The 20,992-nt window shown below is 37.8% G+C and overlaps 1 protein-coding gene across 1 annotated transcript in view; it reads right to left on the minus strand.

The window, feature by feature from the left end:
- Nucleotides 1-3,080: 3,080 nt before the first annotated feature.
- Nucleotides 3,081-20,992, minus strand: part of ANXA3 (annexin A3) — a 61,582-nt gene continuing 43,670 nt past the window's right edge. The window contains exons 11-13 of the mRNA XM_046656879.1: nt 18,112-18,170; nt 15,730-15,852; nt 3,081-3,654 (exon numbers count right to left, since the gene is read on the minus strand). Coding sequence (XP_046512835.1) covers nt 3,595-3,654; nt 15,730-15,852; nt 18,112-18,170 — 242 coding nt within the window. The 3' untranslated portion in view covers nt 3,081-3,594. The remainder of the gene's footprint in view (nt 3,655-15,729; nt 15,853-18,111; nt 18,171-20,992) is intronic.

Here is a 20,992-nt window from a genome sequence, read left to right on the forward strand (position 1 = left end):
ATGATCTGGATATCAGTTAGCAAAATAATACTAAGTGAAAAAATAAATTCCAGAGATTACATACAGCATAAGACTCATTTAAATAAAGGAAAAAAATTAAATGAAAAACGCTATAAAAAGAAAGTAGGGACCGGCTCTGTGGCATAGTGGTTAAGTTTGGCATGCTCCACTTTGGTGGCCCAGTTTCACAGGTTTGGATCCCAGGTGCAGACCTACACCACTGTCAGTCATACTGTGTCAGCGATCCACATATAACGTGGACGAAGACTGGCACGGATGTTAGCTCAGGGCTAATCTTCCTCAGGAGAAAAAAAAAGGAAAGAAAGCAAAGGGACAATGAATGTGGAATCTGGGATGGTGGTCACACTGGGTGGGGCGAGGCAGGGAGGACGGGAGGGGAAGACCACATGGTTGTGGTAGATTATCGTCAAAGTCTTAGTATTTATGTTGGAAGGTGGTTTCAAAAGCACTCATTAGGTTATAGAAATAAGGAAAGAAAGAGAAGAATGAATGAGAGGAAGAACAATGGAAAGAAAAAAAGAGAAGGGAGGAAGGAAGGAAGGAAAGACAAAAAAATTGTGTGGGAGAGCTCTAGTGGAAGAAATTATTGTTCCAGGAGAAAAGAGAACACAATGTCAAAATCCAAGGAGGATAGAGACTCCTTCTCCATGACTTTGAAGCAGGTGGCCAAGGTTAATATCTCGTAACGCCATCTCAGGAGTTTAGTTTGATGTTAAGTAAAGGAGAATCTATATGCATTTGAACTGTTTGCTTCTCCACAAGTCCCAGTGACCCGGCCAGCTCACAAAATATTTCTCTCCATGGTGATGGGTAGTTTGGAAAAAGGACTCTCTATGTGGGTAAAATTTCTGAACTTTTCTCCAAGGCTGCCCACAGTGCAATGATACTAGTTTCTTTTCCCAGAAGCTGATATACTTACAAATGGTTAAATAGCCACCCCAAATTCACTTAGTCAGCTCAAATGCACAGAGGAAAAAGAACTTCATTCATTCAACAAAGATTTATTAAGTGCCTCTTATGTGCCAAGCATGTTCCAAGCACTAGGGTACAAGCGATGAATGCAACAAAAATCCCTGCATTCAAAGGCTTACATCGGCCCTGGGATGGGATAAATTCTAAGGCAAAATAGTGATTAAGAGCCTGAACACTGGACTTGGGCTGCTTGGGTTCAAATGCTGGCTATTCTGGTGGGCAAGTTACTTAATTTCTCTAAGCTTCCATTTCTGTCTCTGTGAGTTAGTACCTACATTGTAAAGCTCCTTTAGGATTAGTGAATTAACATACACTACACTGTTTAACATAGTGCCTGGTACACAGTAAACACTCAATGAGTATTAGCAATGATTTACTGCTTGTGATACACTCATTCACTGGATCACTAAAGCCAAAATCGTGGGGGCATACTTGACACATGACTATGTTGATTACCGTGTTCTATAATTTTATCTCCTAAACCTTGCCATTCTATTAGTTCAGGCTGGCATTTTAGTATTGATTATAGAACTAACTTGCCAAGTGGGCTCCCAGTCTCTAGCTTTCCTCTCATACATTCTTCCTCCTTGATCAAAAATTTGACCACATCGCTCCCCTGATTGAAATCCTCCTGGGGGCCGGCCCCGTGGCCAAGTGGTTAAGTTCTCATGCTCTGCTCCGGCAGCCCAGGGTTTGACTGATTCGGACCCTGGGCGCAGACACGGTACTGCTCATCAAGCCATGCTGAGGTGGCGTCCCACATGCCACAACTAGAAGAACCCACAACTAAAATATACAACTATGTATTGGGGGGCTTTGGGGAGAAAAAGCAGAAAAGAAAAGAAAAGAAATCCTCCTGGAATGCTCCTTCTAGGACTTTCCTTTGCTTGTGAACTCTTTAGCTTGGTATATGAGACTTCATAAGCTGGCCTCCACCTATCCCTGGTCACCTCTCTTTGTACCTTAAGCCTTCACCACGCTAAACTTTGGGTAGAGCTGTGTGTACACCATGCTACTTCATAACTCTGGGACTTTGCAAGCGTTCTTACCTGTCTGGAGAACCTTTCTTCTTCTATTTTAGTGGTGAAGTTTGTGACCTTCAGTAGGCTGAATTCCCGATCTTGCCTCCATACCATTTCTGTCTCATACAATGTCATTTCCCTGAATGCATGTAGTACATACTGTGTAGTGTTTATCTGTCATGTGTCTCTCTCCCTGAGCAGATTTTGAGCTCCCTGGCAAAAGGAAATGAGTCTTAGTCCCCTTGGTGTATACAACATTTACTTAGCACAGGGCTTGGTAAACTGAAGTCTGTTCACAAATAGCTACAATGCTGCCATGACCATTTTGGTGTTCCTTGGTAACAATAATGATAACATGGTAACTGAACACTTACTATGTCCAGGCACAGGGCTAAGTGCTTCACAGGCATTATCTTACTTAATCTTTAAAAACAACCTATCAGAAAGACAGGTGCTGTAATTATCACCATTCTACAGATGAGAAACTTTGGTTTAGCAGGATTTATTAGTTGCCCGGGTCACAGAACTAGTAAATGGTAGGACACGAAGTCAAAACCAGGTGTGTTGGACTCTAAATCCTCGAGTTTTATCCCCGTAAGCATTTAGGAAACCCCAGAACAAGAAATAACTTCTCTATCTTTCTGAAAGTTCTGAGAAGTGTTCACTAGAACAATGTATTGATTAAAAGCTCTGGGTTCATACATCACTACTGCAGTACGATCATTTCTATTCTAGTCCAGACTAATAACTCCAACTGGAATTTTTCACCTTATATATTTCATATTAGTCGAGATATTTCTTATTAGGTACCTTTCAAAGATAACATGAAGGATTTTTTTAAATGCATAGTTTTACAAATTTATTTTAGAGGAAGAGGAAACCTTAGAGACTTGATTCTGAATACCCATTCTGGGAAAGTAATATTTAGCATTAAATAACCACAATTCACGCTTGCCATATAGACGGGAAGTGGTTAGGTTAATAGTTCAGCAGATGTTTTCTGAGGGCTAAAATAACTTACTGTGCATTGCCACTCCTATAGCTTGATCACAACTAGAAAGGGCAGGCCAGGATTACATATGTCTTTATTTTTATTCCTTTCTTAAAGATGAATGTGCTTAACAAGGTAATAGATAAATTGAAGCAGCTAAAGCTTTTATAACAAAAATGTGTTTAAAAATATCATTAGTTGTTGGCACCAAGTATCAAACAACGTTGGTAGACACTAAAAACAGATAAATTACCTTTAACAAAGACAACAACTTATATTACCCTGCTTTTATATTTAATGTTTTAGAAAGATATAAAGATTCTCACTTCCTAAGCAGAAATATAATTCGGATAGGATTAGCAGATCCTTAATGCCATTTTAAAATTTCATTTATAAATGATTACATTATGAATTAGATGCTGTAAATCACTTTGTTTCTGTTGTTGTTATGGAACAATGAAAATTTCAGTTAGGAAAACAGGTTGCTGTTTACACTTGCTCGTACTTTTAAATATTGTAAGAAGTAAGCAGAGCTGTTGGAAAAGGCCACCATGGCAGAAGTCGATCTTTGGAGATTATGTTCTTGACTCAGTCATCTCCTCCACAGATCTTTAAGAGTGTGATTTCATAGTTTCCAGAAGTATCCGACTGCAAAGAAGAGGACAGATGGAGAATAGGATAAGTAATGAGGGAACCACAAATGAATCAAATCCCACAGCACTAGGGGATTTACTGGGATGTGAGACTCATGACCTGTACCATTTAGTAAAATGTACTTATACTTCCATCATTCATTCACATCTGAGTGTAATTATGTTCCAGCCTAGCATCTTCTTTACAATATATAATGTTTGAATTCTTCATGATATATTGCAATTAAATTTCAACTTGGGTAAAAAAAATAAGATTGCATCATTTATATAATATTACATAATATTAATTTTCTAACAAAACTTTTAAAAATTGTGACATGTGAAACAAAACGGAGTCACTTACGTCTAAGGGCTTTAAAATGGAGCTGGGAAGGCATTAAGGAAATGGGTCTTATGTATGTCCTCATCGGGCAGAACATGAACTTTCGAACTGAGTCAAGACACATTCTGCGAACATTGCAACTAGTCATAGTGATGGGACTTTTGCCTCCCTCTAGCTAGCCTTAGCAATGAATTAGGTTTAGCCAAGACTAGCTTTCTGCTGCCAATCCCAATTAACATTCTTTGTAATGCAAACCTCCCTTCTTGTCTTTAAAAGCCCCGACTACTTTTACTTCCCAGTGGGACACTATTTGGGTTTCTACCTGAATCTGTGCTCCCTCAACAGCAATTCTGTGATCCCAAGATAAACGCCTCTCTGCCTCTCATTTTGGCTCTTTATTATTAGGTTAACATGCATGGTGTCAGAAGTGGGATCTACAGTGATCTTACCATCATGGACCAGCACCTTCTGGAACCAGGTATGTTACCTACACAAGCTGCCTTGGGTTCACCATTTTGATGGATCGCTGACTCTACTCATCATGCATCCTCTCAGGTTCTGACTTCCCACCATTTGGTCAAGGTCAATGCCTTTGTTTGGGGGTTGGGGGGCACTGCCCAGGAGATGATTGTCTCAGTGCTGACTTGGTGACCATTGCGATAGGAAAAGATTCCCTCAGCAGGAGTTTTTCTTGGGTCAGTGAATACTCTAAATTGAGGGATTTCCCTATTGTCATTCTTGTTTGCATGCTTTTCTTTAACATGGAACTTTTATTTTTTAAAGTTTTGGAAGAGGTTTCTCCCTTGAGAACTACAGCTGTTTTATGTTTAAGAACTATGGCCCCTTCTCTTGTAAATTTTTATCTCAAAGGACCAAAATTACTAAGGATGATTTAAAATTACGATCGCCAATAGAAGGAATGTTCTAATTTGACAAGACCATTTAAAAAGTGCACTTAAAAGCAAACACTTCAAAATTCTAAAATAGCTTCATTGAAAGTTTTGTTGCAAAAAGCTAATGAAAAATTAAAGCTATAAGATGTACCTAAAAGACTACACAACTATAAACAAAAGTCCACCAAGTTAATGGCCTTAGAGACACCTGTTCTGTATCTGTTCTTGCAAGAGGGCTCCTTCACGGGTCTTTCTCAGAGTTGATGAGACTCTGAGGGTTTTCCTAGTAAACTGCTACGTTATTCCCTGAAACAGCCTAGGAGAAACTAAAATTAGAATTAATGATATTGCTTAATACTGCCAGAAATATTTACACTTGTCCTGACTGAAAACTGACAAGGTATTTACAAGGATTTTTAGTAGCTCTATGGTCAAAAATTGGCCAGATTAAAAGCTGATATTCAGAGCCTGATAGGAATTTTTACAGGCCTTTTTCCCTAAATTAAAATAAAACCTTGTACCCAGAGAGAGAAAAGCAAATTTAGGATAATGCAATTAGATGGGTAAATCAATCTCTGATGTCCTTTAGGTTACAACTCAAAATTCCTGAGGAGTTGAGAGCAAATGTCCTTATCTTACAAATCTTTGCAAAACTGAAAATGCAACTCGTTCAGGCAGTTCAGATCCCCCCACTCCCTTTCACCAATCCTAAAACCTCCCCTATTTGTCTTAAAAGGCTTGTAACCTCCCTGAGAACTCTTATTTAGACTGTCCCGAATTCCTAAGACTGAAGGAAAATTTTAAATTGCAATTACCCTGAAACTTCTAGGAAAAAAACTTGCATTTTTTTCTTTTTGTCTTTTGAAGTTGTAAATTTCACCATGTTAGAACGTAAACACCCCAGGAGATAAACCTGGTTAGCTCAATCAGTAAATCCCTCCGGGGAAAAGAAACGGAAAAATGTTTTATTTTAAATGCAGGCTGCTTTCACCTAAAATCAAATTGATAGCCTTCTTGTCTAAAGCAAATATAAATCTTAAAAGTCTTCTCCACAAATATTAACAACAAGAACAAAAACCTTTTAAGCATGTAATCTTAACTTGTTCCATCTGTCAGAGACACAATTATTTATAAATTAGTGAGATTTGTATTATACCTGATTCATGGCTAAAATTTTTAAAATAAAAGCTATAAGATCTCTGTGTCTGTCTATATATATGTATATATGTTATATATGTGTGATATTTTTCTACCTCTGGAATGTATTATCAAAATTTGTTAGTAAAGGGCTCTATTTAATTTGAAGTAAATGCTTATATAAATTATATCTAAGTATCACAGAAACTAACTCAAATGTTTTCCAAGTTAACATGAATTAAATAATCTTTGGTAAATAAAAGCTTGTTTAAGTTTGTTGGTTTAATTAAAATAGGCATGTCTTCAGAGTCATCAACAGTGGATATAATGCAAACATGCAACTTTTATTATATCTTGGTTATTAATCAAATAAACTCATGTTATCTCTGTTAAAAAATTTGTCAGCAAAAAAATAAGATGATAGCTAATTGCTTTAATGTTTCAAAAAATCTAATTGAATAATCTAAGTATGATTGTTAACAAATGAATTACACAGATGTTAATGCAGTAAGAACTTTTAGATGCAATAATTATGTTTTATGGTATGTGTACTTAAAAATAACTGCAAAACCTTTTGGTAACTTGAAATTTTAGAGTTTTACTGAGTTAAATCAAATGGTGAGGGGGCTGGCCCCATGGCCAAGTGGTTGAGTTTGCGTGCTCCCCTTTGGCAGCCCAGGGTTTCGCCAGTTTGGATCCTGGGCATGGACATGGCACCGCTCATCAAGCCATGCTGAGGTGGCACCCCACAAGCCACAACAAGAAGGACCCACAACTAAAAATATGCAACTATGTACTGGGGGGCTTTGGGGAGAAAAAGGAAAAATAAAATCTTGAAAAAAATTAAATGGGGAGAAATTCCTTGACTATCTAGATCATTTCCAGATAAGACAAAATAGTAAGATATTAATTACTAAACAGAGGTTTATCTATTTTTGGCTTCTTATTACAGAAAAAGGAAAAGGTGTTTGGGTCTATTAATGAACATGTCTTGTGGCACATTAAAAAATGTATGCTATGAGAAAATACATGTTTTCATTAAAAGAAGGTATAAGGAATAGAGATTTTCTTGTTCAGAAAGTAAACCTGTCCTAAAGTAAAATTGGTTGTCGGAAAGAAGAAAGAACAAATTCTGAAAGTAAAAAAGAAAGTTATAGAAGGCTTGTGGAAGAGGAACTCTTGAGAAAAGAGTTTTGTGCATGGTCGAGTTGGCTAAGATTGGAATGAATTTAATCAAGCAAATTAGTTTTAGTATCAGAAGTGAGCTGGTGCAAATGAGAATTTAATTTTCTCTCTGTTATAAAGACAAGGTTTCTTAGGCTTTTAGTCTGCTCTTGATAAAGAGATTACGAAAGGTTGTTCTTTATTTTTGAGTAATTTGCCTAAAAGGCAGGGACTTTATGTTTTATCAGAATAATTTCCTGTGCTTTAGGTTAAAAGGTGAATCTTTTCTACTAAAAAGAGATAGGTTTTGCAGCTATGTAACCTTCTATATTTGTCTTTGAAATCTTTTTGGCACTTTGGTTAAATAGATAATTGAATATTAAGTTTCATAATGATCAGTGATCCTATTTAGGCAAATATTTTAAACCCTTCTTTGATATTTTTGACAAACTTCCCCAAATCAGATTCTAAATGAATTGTTTTTGGTTTTGGTTTTTGACCTCCAGCTAACTTTGGGATTTTTCAGAGGATCTCTGAAACATCTCAAAAAATTTATTCTTTCTCCTTATAGAAAGAGGGATATTAAACTAATTAGGCTTATCTGATATGTTAACTTACATGGAAAGCAATGTCAAATAAGAAATAACATTAAGCCTTCTTTATGTTATGTCTTTATATGCTATAAGAGTTCCAGAAATTCTGTGAAATTCCTGGAAATCTAATTATGTCCTGGTATAAAATGTTATCTGTTATCAAAATTGAGGCTCACACTAAAGGGACTGAACCCAATATCAGAAGAACGCCTGAGCTGATTTTCATGTAAAAGCAGCAACAACAGAATTTACAAAGATTGGCATATGTGAATAAAGTCCCTTCTGCCTCTGCAAAGAATAGCCCCTCATTGCCAGACTTTTGCTATCCTGATGTCCTTGTAACATGGCAACAGTCTGCTCCTGAATCAGAAAAATTAAGATGGGCAAACAGCTGTAAATTAAACAGTTGAGGCTCTGGGTAACCTAAGATGGCCACTTGGCTCTTCCTGGCTCCCTGGCAAACCCCATTTTTCATTTTTTTACATTCCTTCACCACCATAGTGCATTAAGAGAAGCTATTTCCATCCTCAGAGGCCTCACAGCTCCTCCCTCTGTGTCTTTCGAGCACCTGCAGCAAGATTTCACTCAACTGTTACTTAGTATGCTTTATTAATACGTTCTTGTTATTATATATATGTTCTCTGATTGGGTTAAACAGTTCCCTTGCCACAATGCTGATGCCCTCACAGTGGCAAAGAAACTGCTAGAAAATGTGTTTCCCACTTGGAGAATACCTTCCACAGTCTCCAGTAATCAAGGCACCTGCTTCACTGGGCTAATCATATGAGCCTTAACGAAAACCTTTCAAACTTCTGTTATCACCGCTCCTATCACCTTCAATCCTCAGGTAAAGTGGAGAAACTAATGGAAAAACTGGATTCAAGCAGAAGAAATATTAAATTACATGGGACTACATGAACTGAGGAGAATGCTCTAATGTTTTGTTTTTCCAGATTTAAAGAAATCTTTTCTCTTAAACTATCAACAATTTGGTAAGACATACCTTTGTGAACAAAGATGAAATATTTACTTTTCTCCCTTCTTGATCCCTCCAGAATTCAGAAATTCTCAGTGAATATTCTTATTTTCACTTATATGAATAATCAGGCCAAGTTTTTAATATAAACAAATTAGTTTTACTGTGACTATCTTTTGTAAAAACTGACGGTAATTGTAGAAAGAAAAATTATGTTTGCACCTCTGCAGATATTAAATTCTAGTCTTGTTAATTGTCTTAGAGGTTTGTTATATACCTGTAGCCTGGACTCTCCTGTCCTAAGGTATTGTCTTTGGTCTCACCGACTGTTTGCAGTACCTCTTTGAAAAACATAAACTAATTCCACATGAGACAGTCACGAGCAGATAAGTGTCTACTGGTGTACAACCTTCTGCTGATCCCTTGCGGTCTTATGCTTGTTTGACCAGCTACTATAAATCTCCAATGTCTTATGCTCAAACCTATCATTAATAGGTTAAAGAAGCTTACGGATTCCAATTTAAAGGATTCTATGGGTGACAGTCTACAACCTGGTGACTGGGTATTCTGGAAGCATCATCAGAGGAAGACAGCCCTTGAGCCCCAATGGAAAAGATCTTACCAAGTCCTCCTGACCACTGACAGTGCTACAGAACTAGAAGGAACTGCAGACTCTGTGTCCCTTTTGGGTACACCTTTGTGCATGATTACTACAGGGAACCATGGGCTTACGAATGTTGAGACGGCTGGTATATAGCGAGACATATGCCATACTAGTGGATTACTATTGGAATTTTGCTATGTGTACTTGTATTTACACCTCTTACACTACTACTCACTCAGATCTGCTCTAAAACTTCCACAAACACCAAGATTAGCATCACCAACGGACTAAAATGATAGATAAGGCTTGTACCCGAAACTCCAGGTAACTGGACGAAATTATGCCTTTTAGGATACCATAATATTCCATTTCAAGTTCTTATTAAAGAAAAAAACCCATCCACAATCTCATAGGTCTAGGTGACAACTGGCAACCCCCTTTTTACACCCCATCTATTCTCCATTGATTAGCATTGCCAAAGGCTTTGTCCCTTGGATTGCTGCTGTTCATGATGACTTGCTCATAAAAAAATTTTATCCCTAACCATGGCTAAACTGACAAATTCTACAACTCAAGCCTTGGCTCAACACAACAATCCCTGGATTCCCTACTGAGAGTTGTATTCGATAATCGAATGGCACTCGACTGTCTCCTTGCAGAACAGCCTAGCAACTGTGCCACAGCCCACTCCTCTTGCTGTACCTGGATCAACTCTTCTGGTGAAGGTGAGTTAGGATTTGGAAAAATTAAAAATAGCACAGACTTTCTCTGGTCCAACGTCTTCTAATGACACCTGGTTCCCTATTGATGTTTTCAGCTGGCCTCCTTCAGGTATAGGTGCTTGGAAAAGATCAGGACTTAAGTATTGTTTATGATTACTATTGGAATTTTGCTATGTGTTCTTGTATTTAAACTTCTTATGCTACTACTCACTGAGACCTGCTCTAGAACTGCTACAAACACCAAGATGAGAGTCACTCAGTGTATTGAAATGATAGATACGGCTTGTACCTGAAACTTCAGGTAACTGGATGAAATTCCAGGGCAAGAAAACTGCCTAAGAGTCATTTCCTAACCACCTCCTTGTTGCTCAAATGTGGCCTAACCCTTATGACACTGACTCCTTGGAATCACTCTTGGAAAAGGAAAAAAAAAAAAAAACCCACGTTCCCCCTAACGTGGGAAATGACTTTCTGGGACAGGTCCATCCCAGCGATGTGCGACTAAACAAATCTACGGTTCATCAGTGATGCTCTCAGAGAAAGATCACAATCAAAAGGAGGAAAATGTGAAACAGAATGGAGTCACTTACATCGAAGGACTTTAAAATGGAGCTGGGGGGCCGTTAAGGAAATGGGTCTTATGTATGTCCTCATTGGGCAGAATATGAACTTTTGAACTGAGTGAAGACAAATATTCTGAGAACACTGCAACTCGTCACAGTGATGGACTTTTGCCTCCCTCTAGCTAGCATTAAATCAATTATGTTTAGCCAAGATTAGCTTTCTGCTGACAACCCCAATTAACGTTCTTTGTAACGCAAACCTCCCCTCTTTGCTTTTAAAAATCCCTGATTTTTACTCCCTACCAGGACACTCTTTGGGTTTCTATCTGAATCTACAGTTCTTTGATCCAAAAATAAGGGCCTCTTTTGCTCTCATTTTGGCTCTTTATTTTTAGGTTAACAAAACTAAAGCTTTAATAATAACTAATATTTATCAAACACTTGCTATTCTAAGGTTAACTACTTTTATACTTATAATAATTCTATGCAGTAGGTACCATGAGTCTCTCCATTTAACCGGTAAGTATAAGGTGAAAAACAGAGGTTAGGAAACATGCCCCAAATCATATAGAGAATAAGAGACAGGATTCAAACTCAGATAGCCTGGCCTCTTAACATCCTACTATACTGCCTGACTTAAGAAAGTGAAATGAACTACATCCCCAAAAAGTCTGTTTCTCAGTTCCTTTTGCCTAGGCTTGCCAAAAAAGATCTTGGTTCAGAAATGATATCATGTGAGATTGAGGGTTAAAGTAAAAAGATGCCATGTTTCCTGTGCAAAAGAGGTCAAACTGTTGCATAGCATTGAAGGTAAAATTTGGCTTTTAACCTAGATTGCCTAAAATCCTCGTGTTATTCTTATTTTATTCAAGGCAACTCAAGCAGTGAGTACATCTTATCACTTAAGTTTCACATTGGGATAAATATTAGAGTAAGAGGGAATCTAAAGGAGGCAATGAAAAAGGGTTGTTTAGAGAAGAGGCTAAGCATTATTTTCATAAAAAGACACAATAGGCTTTAATATATACTCTTCTGTTTTATAGAGATTTCATTTCTTCCCCTATTGGTTTTCCTAAGTCTTGCTCGGCCACATGTAATAATCTCTCAAACTGCCGACAAGTCAACAATGCTCTAGCTTTTTAGAAAAAGAGCTCCCTCTAGCCACGGCTGATCAAAGCTGTAAACAATGACCAAGAGTTCTATCAGTCAGTTGACAAAACACACCCAACTAGCTTAACACAGAGCTATGCGTAAAATTCTGAACAACTACAGACACTAAACAGATGTTTGTCCTTTTCTGTACCCTTATGCCTTAGCTATTCTATTTATATAGCATTTTATAAATTTCATTATCACAAAAAAGTTAATATATTTTCAAAACCTTTGAACATAATTCATGCCTTCCTAATTAGGTCACATTAATTGTTCATAAGAAACTAACTGAATGTTTTTGTTGGCCTGTTTTTAACAGTAGTACCAGTGGTGCTCTCTTCTCCCAACTTTGATTGCATCTTTTACTGTCTACATTTAATCTGTCCTGCCAATTATTTTTTTGCATTTTTTTAAAAAGTTATTCCTTTTTCCATTCTGACCACAACAAATCTACTCTAGGCTCTCATCTGTTGTCACTAGTTTCCTGGACTCTAGATCTTCAATCTGTATTCTCCAAGGTGTTAATTCTTATTGTTTTGTAAATCAAGTCCAATGACCACCACATCCATTAAGCAAGTAGCCCTTACTTATCCCCTAAGTAGTTCTGGCTTTTCTTCCTTCCTCCCTGGCATCTCCACCTTTGTCTTCTCTGCAGGCCTATCTTGTGTTATCCCCACATTAATTGTTACTAGTGCTTAAATCTCAATTTTAAGCTTTCTTCTCTTCTCAATCTATATTTTCTCCCTGGAGGATTTTCATCCACATCCAAGAATTCCCTAACATAACTGACTCTAAAAATATATTTCATACCCTGAGCTACTGACTCAACATCTCCACGTATATGTTTCAAAGACATCTCAAACTCAACACACGCAAACCAAACTCATGAACTTTCTCCTCCATTCCCAAAGAAGAAAAAAAAAACCCACCTAAAACCTGACCCTCTTTTAGGGAATGGCACCACTATCTGTTTCCCAAGTTAGAAACCTAGGAATCATCCTTGATACCTTCTTTCCCTTACTCCTCACACCAAGATGTCACTCCAAGTCCCTTAAGTTTGAACTCCTCCAGATCTTTTGAGCCCTTGCTCTTTCCTCTCTTTGCATTACCAGAAGCTTTGCACTGCTACTTGGCATTACGGTCATACCTACTCTAATATGACTAATATAATAGCTTATCACCCTACCTTATGTCCAATTCATTCTCCACAGTCATAGGGATCTTTTCAAAATGTACTTCTGACCATGACACTGTACTTAAAATCTTTCCACGGTCTTCCATTGTTCTTAAGCTAAAGACAAAATCCTTAATCATTGTCCTGTGTGATCCGGTCCTTCCAGTCTCACTTGTCATTATGTTTCTTCCACCAGGAGGTCTTCCCATTTGCAAGTATGTTTGTTAGAATACTCTGCTGACTCTCACCCAACCCCCACGACCTTTGTCTTGTTAATGCCTTGTAATCCAAATGTCTAAGCCTTTACTATAGGCCAAATCCTCCTATTATATAATCTTATAACACAATATCTCTTTCCTTTACATTGTACATATATGTACATTATTATACATAATATAGTTGTAATTTTACATTTATTTGTAATTCCATAAGGACAGGAAACCTTTTTTTCTTTGCTTATAATTGTAACCCTGAGGCTGGCACACAATACGCATTCAGTAAATGTTTTTAATTGAATTAATGAAATGCAAATTCTGTAATCTCCAAGCTCTCTTTTTTTTTTCCCTTTTTTTTTTTTTTTTTTGAGGAAGATTAGCCCTGAGCTAACTGCTGCCAATCCTCCTCTTTTTGCTGAGGAAGACTGGCCCTGAGCTAACATCCATGCCCATCTTCCTCTACTTTATATGTGGGATGCCTACCACAGCATGGCGTGCCAAGCGGTGCCATGTCCGCACCTGTGATATGAACCGGCGAACTCCAGGCCACCAAGGCGAAACGTGTGAACTTAACCACTGCACCACCGGGCTGGCCCCTCCAAGCTCTCTTTCAAGTGAATTCATCTTGCCACTCAGATTTTATTTTTCAATATTCCCCAAGGTAGACTCCCTAATCAAGTGTCTTATTACTTCTTTCCCTCATACTTCTTACCATACATATATGTCTCCTTTGAGACTCTGCTGACCAGCATAGCACCTGGCCCACAGGAGACACTCAACACATGCTTATTAACCTGAAAGGCAGGCTCAACACCTTTTCCTTAAGAAATATTCCCTATCTAATCCCAAACTTCTTTGACTTGCAATTCTTATATTACTATTCTTTGCACCCCACAATCTAGTATTAATTGTTTGTTGTTTCATATTATTATCTCCTAATTGTTTTATTTATGTTCATCTCAAGTCTCCATACAGATTATGAATTAATTGAGGGTGGCTACTATGTTTTCCCCTAAAGAACCTGGAACTGTGCTATTTATTAAATAAGCACTTAATTTATTGATCAAAGAAATCTACCAAAAAGTATAATTTCATCCAAATTTTCTATTAATATCTTATTATTAAGTAATGAGATACACATTTGTTTTTCACCCACCTTCTTCCTCTCCTTCTCCAAAAAGGTGTTAATGAGCAGAGAAATGTCTAAACCATAGGAAAGAAGAGGAAGACAGAACCAAAGGCTGGGATGATACACAAAACAGAACTCTAGCTCCTGCATCACAGAAATGTAACCATCGAAAAGATCCCATTCATCAGTATGGAAAATGTAATGAGGTTACTTAATCATGTACGTTAGGTGGAAGAAATGAAGAAACCTAATATAATTTTAAATTACAAACTGAACTCTTAAGCAATGGATTTTTCTTTTCTATAAAGATACACATAGTTTAAATGTTTCCTAATACAATAAGCCTCAATCACCAAGACCACTGAGGGAGGGAGAGCGACTGGTTAATTTAATTTTCTGGTTTGCTGAGGGTGAACCAAAGGCCCTCTTGGTGTTTCAACCTTGTTACTGGCAATCTTTATACAATGTATGAGCCTACTTTTCTGCCTTAGTAAGTACAATATGATTAACGTTATTGAATCTGCCTCTGTTGATTGAAACCATTGTAATGTGTCAGGATCGATTCAAACTGCATTGAGAGTGAGCAGTTGATGAAATCTGTGCTAAGTCCCAGGCACAGTCCGAGAGGTGCCTTTCTGAATAACTTTCCAACGCCTTCTTAGGCATGCATCTCTTTCTGCAAAGGTTTAGCGCAAAAACAAAAGATGGGGGGGGGAGGGAAAAAAAGAAGAATTTGGTGAATGAGTCTAGTTGACTGATTGATGTGCAAATGGAAGTCAATTGGTAATATTTACCAAAATTACAAATGTATTTACATCTGTCTCAGCAATCCTACCTACTTATGAGAATTTATCCCTCAGATACACTTGTACCTTATGAAATTGTGTATGTATATTGCAGCATTGTTTGTAACAGTGAGAAACCGAAAACATTTGTTGATGTGGTGGGTATAAACATACAAATAATGGAATGATATGCAGCTGTTAAAAACAATGAGAAAGCTTCCTATATATTGAAATGAAAAGAACTCCATGCTATCTTGAGTGAAACAAAAAGGAAAATTAAAATATGTATTCTTCTTTCCTTCTACTGTCATAAAGAAAAACTGAAATAAGTAAAATACTGTAATATGAAAAATACATAAACAACTTGCAAATGCAATTCACAAAAGAAGAAAAATTAGCGGCCACTAAACCTAAAGAAAAATGTTGAGTGTCTATTATGCGCCTGGGATTTTAGAGCTGAAAAATAATCACTATCTTTAAGGGACATTTTGTTATTACTATTTTAAACTCAGAAAACACATTTACACATTGACAAGGGGAAAGAAATCTGTCATATATCACCATGTTTCAAGGACAACAAGGGAAAGACGACGGGTAGAGAAAAGCAAAATGTGTTCTGCTATTTTTAAAAAGAGACTTACTTTAATTGCTGAATATAAGGAATAGCCATAATGCTTCTTAAACTCTGCTCGAATGTCCAAAAGGTCAATTTCTGACCTGGAAACCATTATTCGGTTCAGAGTAAACTCATCAGTTCCAGCACCCTGTTAAGAAATACAAGTGTCCACAATGCAAATCTCAATTGTCACAAAAAATACAGATCTATGTTTATAGGAAATAGATAATGGTGCACAAGATATTCAACCACAGTGACTCTTCTTCACTCATTTATCATCAAACTTCATCATTCATTTATTCGAGAAATATTTATTGAGCACTTCTTACTCTGTGCCATCACCATGCCAAATGCTGAAAACAGAGATGAGATACCCTTGTTAAGCTTTCAATTTTGTAAAGGACACAGGCAAGAAAATAAGCCATTAGAATATAATCTGACATATGGGAACTATTTGGTACTATGAGAGAATATGTTGGGAGGCCTAAAATAGATCAAGGATGACAGTGGCCCCATGGCCGAGTGGTTAAATTTGTGTGCTCTGCTGCGGTAGCCCAGGATTTTGCCGGTTCGGATCCTGGGCACAGACACGGCACCACTCTTCAGGCCATGCTGAGGTGGCATCCCACATGCCACAACTAGAAGGACCCACAACTAAAAATATACAACTATGTACCAGGGGGGTTTGGGGAGAAAAAGGAAAAAGAAATAAAATCTTAAAAAAAAAAAAAGATCAAGGATTAGGAAAGGTTTGTCCCAGAAAGTGGTATTTAAGCTGGGGCCTAAATAATCAGCCAGAGAAAGAAGGGGTGGGGTTCATAGAGAGAGGAAAAAAATGTTCCCACAGAAGAAACAGCATGTGTGAAGGTTTAGGGCAAGTAAGAATGCCGCATTCAAAGATACATAAATAATGAGGAGGAACAGCAAGTAATGGATCTGGAACGGCCAGATCTTGCAAACCGTGAAATGAATTTCTGACTTTCTCCCAAGTGTGGAGAACTATCGCAATCTGTTAAACAGTTGACTATTGAAATCAGATGGAACTTGTAGTTTCAGAAGGTCCCTTTGGCAGCAGTAGAAAGAATGGATTGCAGGGCAAGAGTGGGATGAAGATAACAGGATAAGACTAGAAGCTTTGGGACAATCTGGAGGTGGCTGTGTAACCAAAAAGAGACAATGATGACCTGACCTAGAATAATGGCAGTAGGGATGAAGAAAATGGGTAAATTTAGAAGCTGGTGTAAAGGTAGACTGCCAAAACTTGATATATCATTTGAGGGGAATGAAGGAGAGAGAGAAATGCAAAATTTCTACTTGAGTAGTTAGGTGGATATGGACACTTCATTTATTCATTCATTCAACAAATGCTTATTGAGCACCTACTCTATGCCAGGCATTGTTCCACAGACTGTGCACATGGTAGTGAACAACACATATTATATGTCTATCCTCACAGAGTTTACATTCTAATGGATGGAGATGGACAGTAAAGAAAATTAACAAATTGTTTAAGTAAACAGTCATAAGAACTACAGAATGGAGTGTGACGGAAAGGGAGCCAATGGACCTATGCAGTCAAAGACCTCTTCCAGGGGATGACATTTGATGAGAAGGAGCCAGCCATAGGTCGATGTGGGAGAGGTGCATTCCAGCAGAGAGGACCACAAATGCAAAGACTTGGATGTGGGAAGAGACTTGGCATCGTCAAGGAACACAAAGGAGGCTAAGGTGGCTGAGGCACATGAATGAGGATGGGGAGGAATGGTACAACTTCACAGTTCAAGGTTAGTTCCTGTTGGGGCTGTCCACCGAGGTGACTGAACACAGGACAGGGAACAGTGTGGGGTGGGAGGTGAGGCGAGGGAAATGATATGTTTATTTTGGATATAACTGTGAAGGTGCATGTGGACTTCTATAGGAAATGTGCAGTAAAGAAACTGAAGTAAGCATCTTCTGTGCGCCAGGCCCATTGTGAGAGTCTGAAGATAAAGAGCAAGAAAAACTGCTGTACTCACGCAGCACACCATCTAGCAGTGACAAGAGACAAGAAAACACAGGGTTTCTATATCATGAAAGGCTGGTGACTCAGCTTCGTTTATTTTAAGTAAGGCAGCTTGAGAGGCCACAGAACCTAATGGGTCAAGTTTAAGGTTTGGTATTCTAAAACAGGTTCTACTGCCTATTCTTACCGTGAAGTGGGGGAAATAATTTAGTCAACACTTCACTGTACCTATCTCTATAATGACCATCATGATCATTATCAACCTATCAGACAAATTAGTAGGCAAATTAGCTACAATAGAGAACTCATCAAAGTGGAAAAGAAATATGAAAATCCATCAATATTAAGCAATGTTTACACTCTCCTTGGGGAAGCTGAGAATGTGTATGATATTTCCAAACCAACCTTCAGAGCTTGATGCAGTCTTCCAGCTAAAAAGGCAGGCATGTTCCTTGCACAGTGAACTGTTATAAAAAGCAGAGTAACGTTCAGTTTCATTTAATAGAAATTGAGTTAATCTACAGTAATATGTCTTTTAAAACAAATTCTTTGGCCAGCTATACCACTCTACCCCTCCCCACTACTAGCTTTTATTCAGAATGAAAGAATGGATATTTAACCTGAATTTCAAAGCCTTATATCGGTTATATTTGTACAGAACCGTAGCCCAGTAATTATCTGTAGCCGTGGGGAAAATAAAATTACCTGCCAAAGAAACTCCCACAGAAGCTGACTCATCTCCAGATCCCAGACACACCAACACCTACTCTTACATTGATGGCTCCCTAGGGTGTACTATCGCACTGTTCTAACATCTTCCACTGCTGATGAGTAGCTTGGGTCTAGAGGCTGCAGAGATGTTGCTCCAAATAACTCATTAGGTAGAAGGGGCACCGGAGTTCAACTTAAAACCAAATTTTCCAATGGAAAGATTTTCTCTTAAGTGACTGGATTAGAATTTATAGGCTGGTTAGAGTAATTAAGTTAGAACCAGTACCTGCGATCTAAATTCAGTCACCAAAAAAAATACTTCAATCTTTCAACTCTTTATTTTGAAATAACAAGTAAAGCAGAAATAAAACAAGAAAAAGGAAATTGGCAAAAACATGAGTTTAAAAAAAAATTTTCTTTTAAATTAATTATCCTTTAAATAAAGTGAAAATAGCCAGGAAATAGAAAAGTCTGTAGAGACTAAACCTATTTATTGCAACACAATTACTTTTATAATCTTAAATCTGATCTATAGGTAGGAATCTGACCAAAAGTGAGTGAATTTTATAATGAATTTTGGAGATCAGAACAAGAATATGTGGCTTTCTCATAGTGGCTTACAGGCTCTCTTAAGGAAAGCGAAAAGGCCTTTGGTTTGTGTTAAGTGACGTGAGGGAAATAGGAGGAGAAATGTACTAGAAACTCAAACATGGAATGTGGGACAAACACAAAAACTGTTAGATGTGAAGTTGTCTGAGAAGAAACCAACCATCTGAATTGGTACTATCTACTTTTTCTCAAATGCATATTACACAAGTCTTAATAATTTAATCAAAAGTTATTATGCCTACTTGAATCCATTAAGCTTTTCAATCATCTCCCTTTCCCTAAACTAAATCCTTATAGAATGCTTTCTTTTCATAATCCTTTAGCTTGTCCTCTGCTTTATGTTCTTAACCACCAAGTTTGTTCTTCACCTCTGCAAATTTGGGGAAGTGGTGGTATGTGTAGTGGTAAGGAAACTTTCAGTAGCACCCGACATTCTAAGTAGGGAAACTCAGGGAGTCCATGAAAGTTGCCCATTTTTTACCCTCTGTGTTGCCTTGACCAAACTTTAGTCAGGCCTCTCTCCTTCCCCCAGGTCCTTGAACTCTGGCTTGCCCCCAGCCTGAGCAAGCACTAAAATGCAGAACATGCGCCCTTATCAGCTTATCCCAAGAATCACTTGACATGACAAGACACGTTTCCTCTCATACCCCAATGATCATGCCCCCGTGGTTGTCCAACTTCCCCTTAAACGTTTCTGCCAAGTCTGCTTACCCCTCCCTATAAAAGAAAAGCCTTTTCTCTCTGATTTTGAGATTCTTGCATGTTTCTGAGATCAAAGTGTTCTCCCTATTGACATAGTCTTTTGAATAAAGCCTCTCTCCTTATCTAAGTCCAGATTTGGCAACTAGCAGTGTTCCTATTATGCATGTCTAAGATGGTACAGCTCAGATGGTTTTTCATGTCAAAAACTGTGTGTTGACGTACTGTATTAGATTCCTTGCCTATGAGATATCCAGAATAGGCAGATCTATCGACACAGAAAGTAGAATACTGGTTACCAGGGGTGGCGGGGTGACTGCCATTGAGTACAGGGTTTCTTCTGAGGCTGATGAAAATATCCTAAACTTAGTTTGCAGTGATGGTTGCACAACTCCGTGAATACACTAAAAAGCACTGAATTGCACACTTTGAGTGAATTTTATGGTACATGAGTTATATCTCAGTAAAGATATAAAAAAAAAAAAATGGGATGTATTCCAATGTATTCTACTGGCTGAGATAGAAAATGAAAGTGTGATGTATCTTGAACTTTAAATTAGTTGAATTATAAGGTCTTTCTTTTACTTAATAAAATAATGTACATTATAGCTCAAATTTAGTGCATAATTCAACGTGTATTTCCAAGCATGCTTCTTAGCTCAATGAGTGAGAGTTCGTACATCTCAATAAAGTTTTCTAAATATTACAGCAGGCAAAGTAACAAGCAGCAAAACTGATGTAAAAATTAACGATATGAAATGGAAAAAAAATTAACTGGTTATATCATTGCCACTGGAACATTCTCAGAACTAATTATGGAGATTCATCTCTATTCCATTTTTTTAACTGAAGAAGAAGGGTTTTTTTTTCTTTCTTGGCCTCTCTTTCAGCAGTTCAGAGTCAACAGTATTTTTTTTTTTGAGCAGCATTTGGATAAAGAACCCTATTCTTGGCGTTGAAGAGAGGATCAGAAGTTAAGTGAAACAACATATGTGGGGACGCCCTGAGAATGGGGCCTGGAACTTAGCGAGTGCTTGCTCCCTGCTGTGTGTTCTGTATTTACTCCAAAATATTTCAGCATACATCATGTGATATACGCATGTTCCAGTCTATGTCTACACTGCAGCACATCAGAGTGGTTGATTAACATCACAGACTGTGGAGTCCACTGCCTGGGTCAGAATCCCAGCTCTAGCTCATATTCCCTGGATAACCTGGGGAAGGAACTTCACCTCTTTGTGCCTCAGGTTTACCATCTCTGCCAAGG

The sequence above is a fragment of the Equus quagga genome, chromosome 3, assembly GCF_021613505.1.
Source record: "Equus quagga isolate Etosha38 chromosome 3, UCLA_HA_Equagga_1.0, whole genome shotgun sequence".
Taxonomy (NCBI): domain Eukaryota; kingdom Metazoa; phylum Chordata; class Mammalia; order Perissodactyla; family Equidae; genus Equus; species Equus quagga.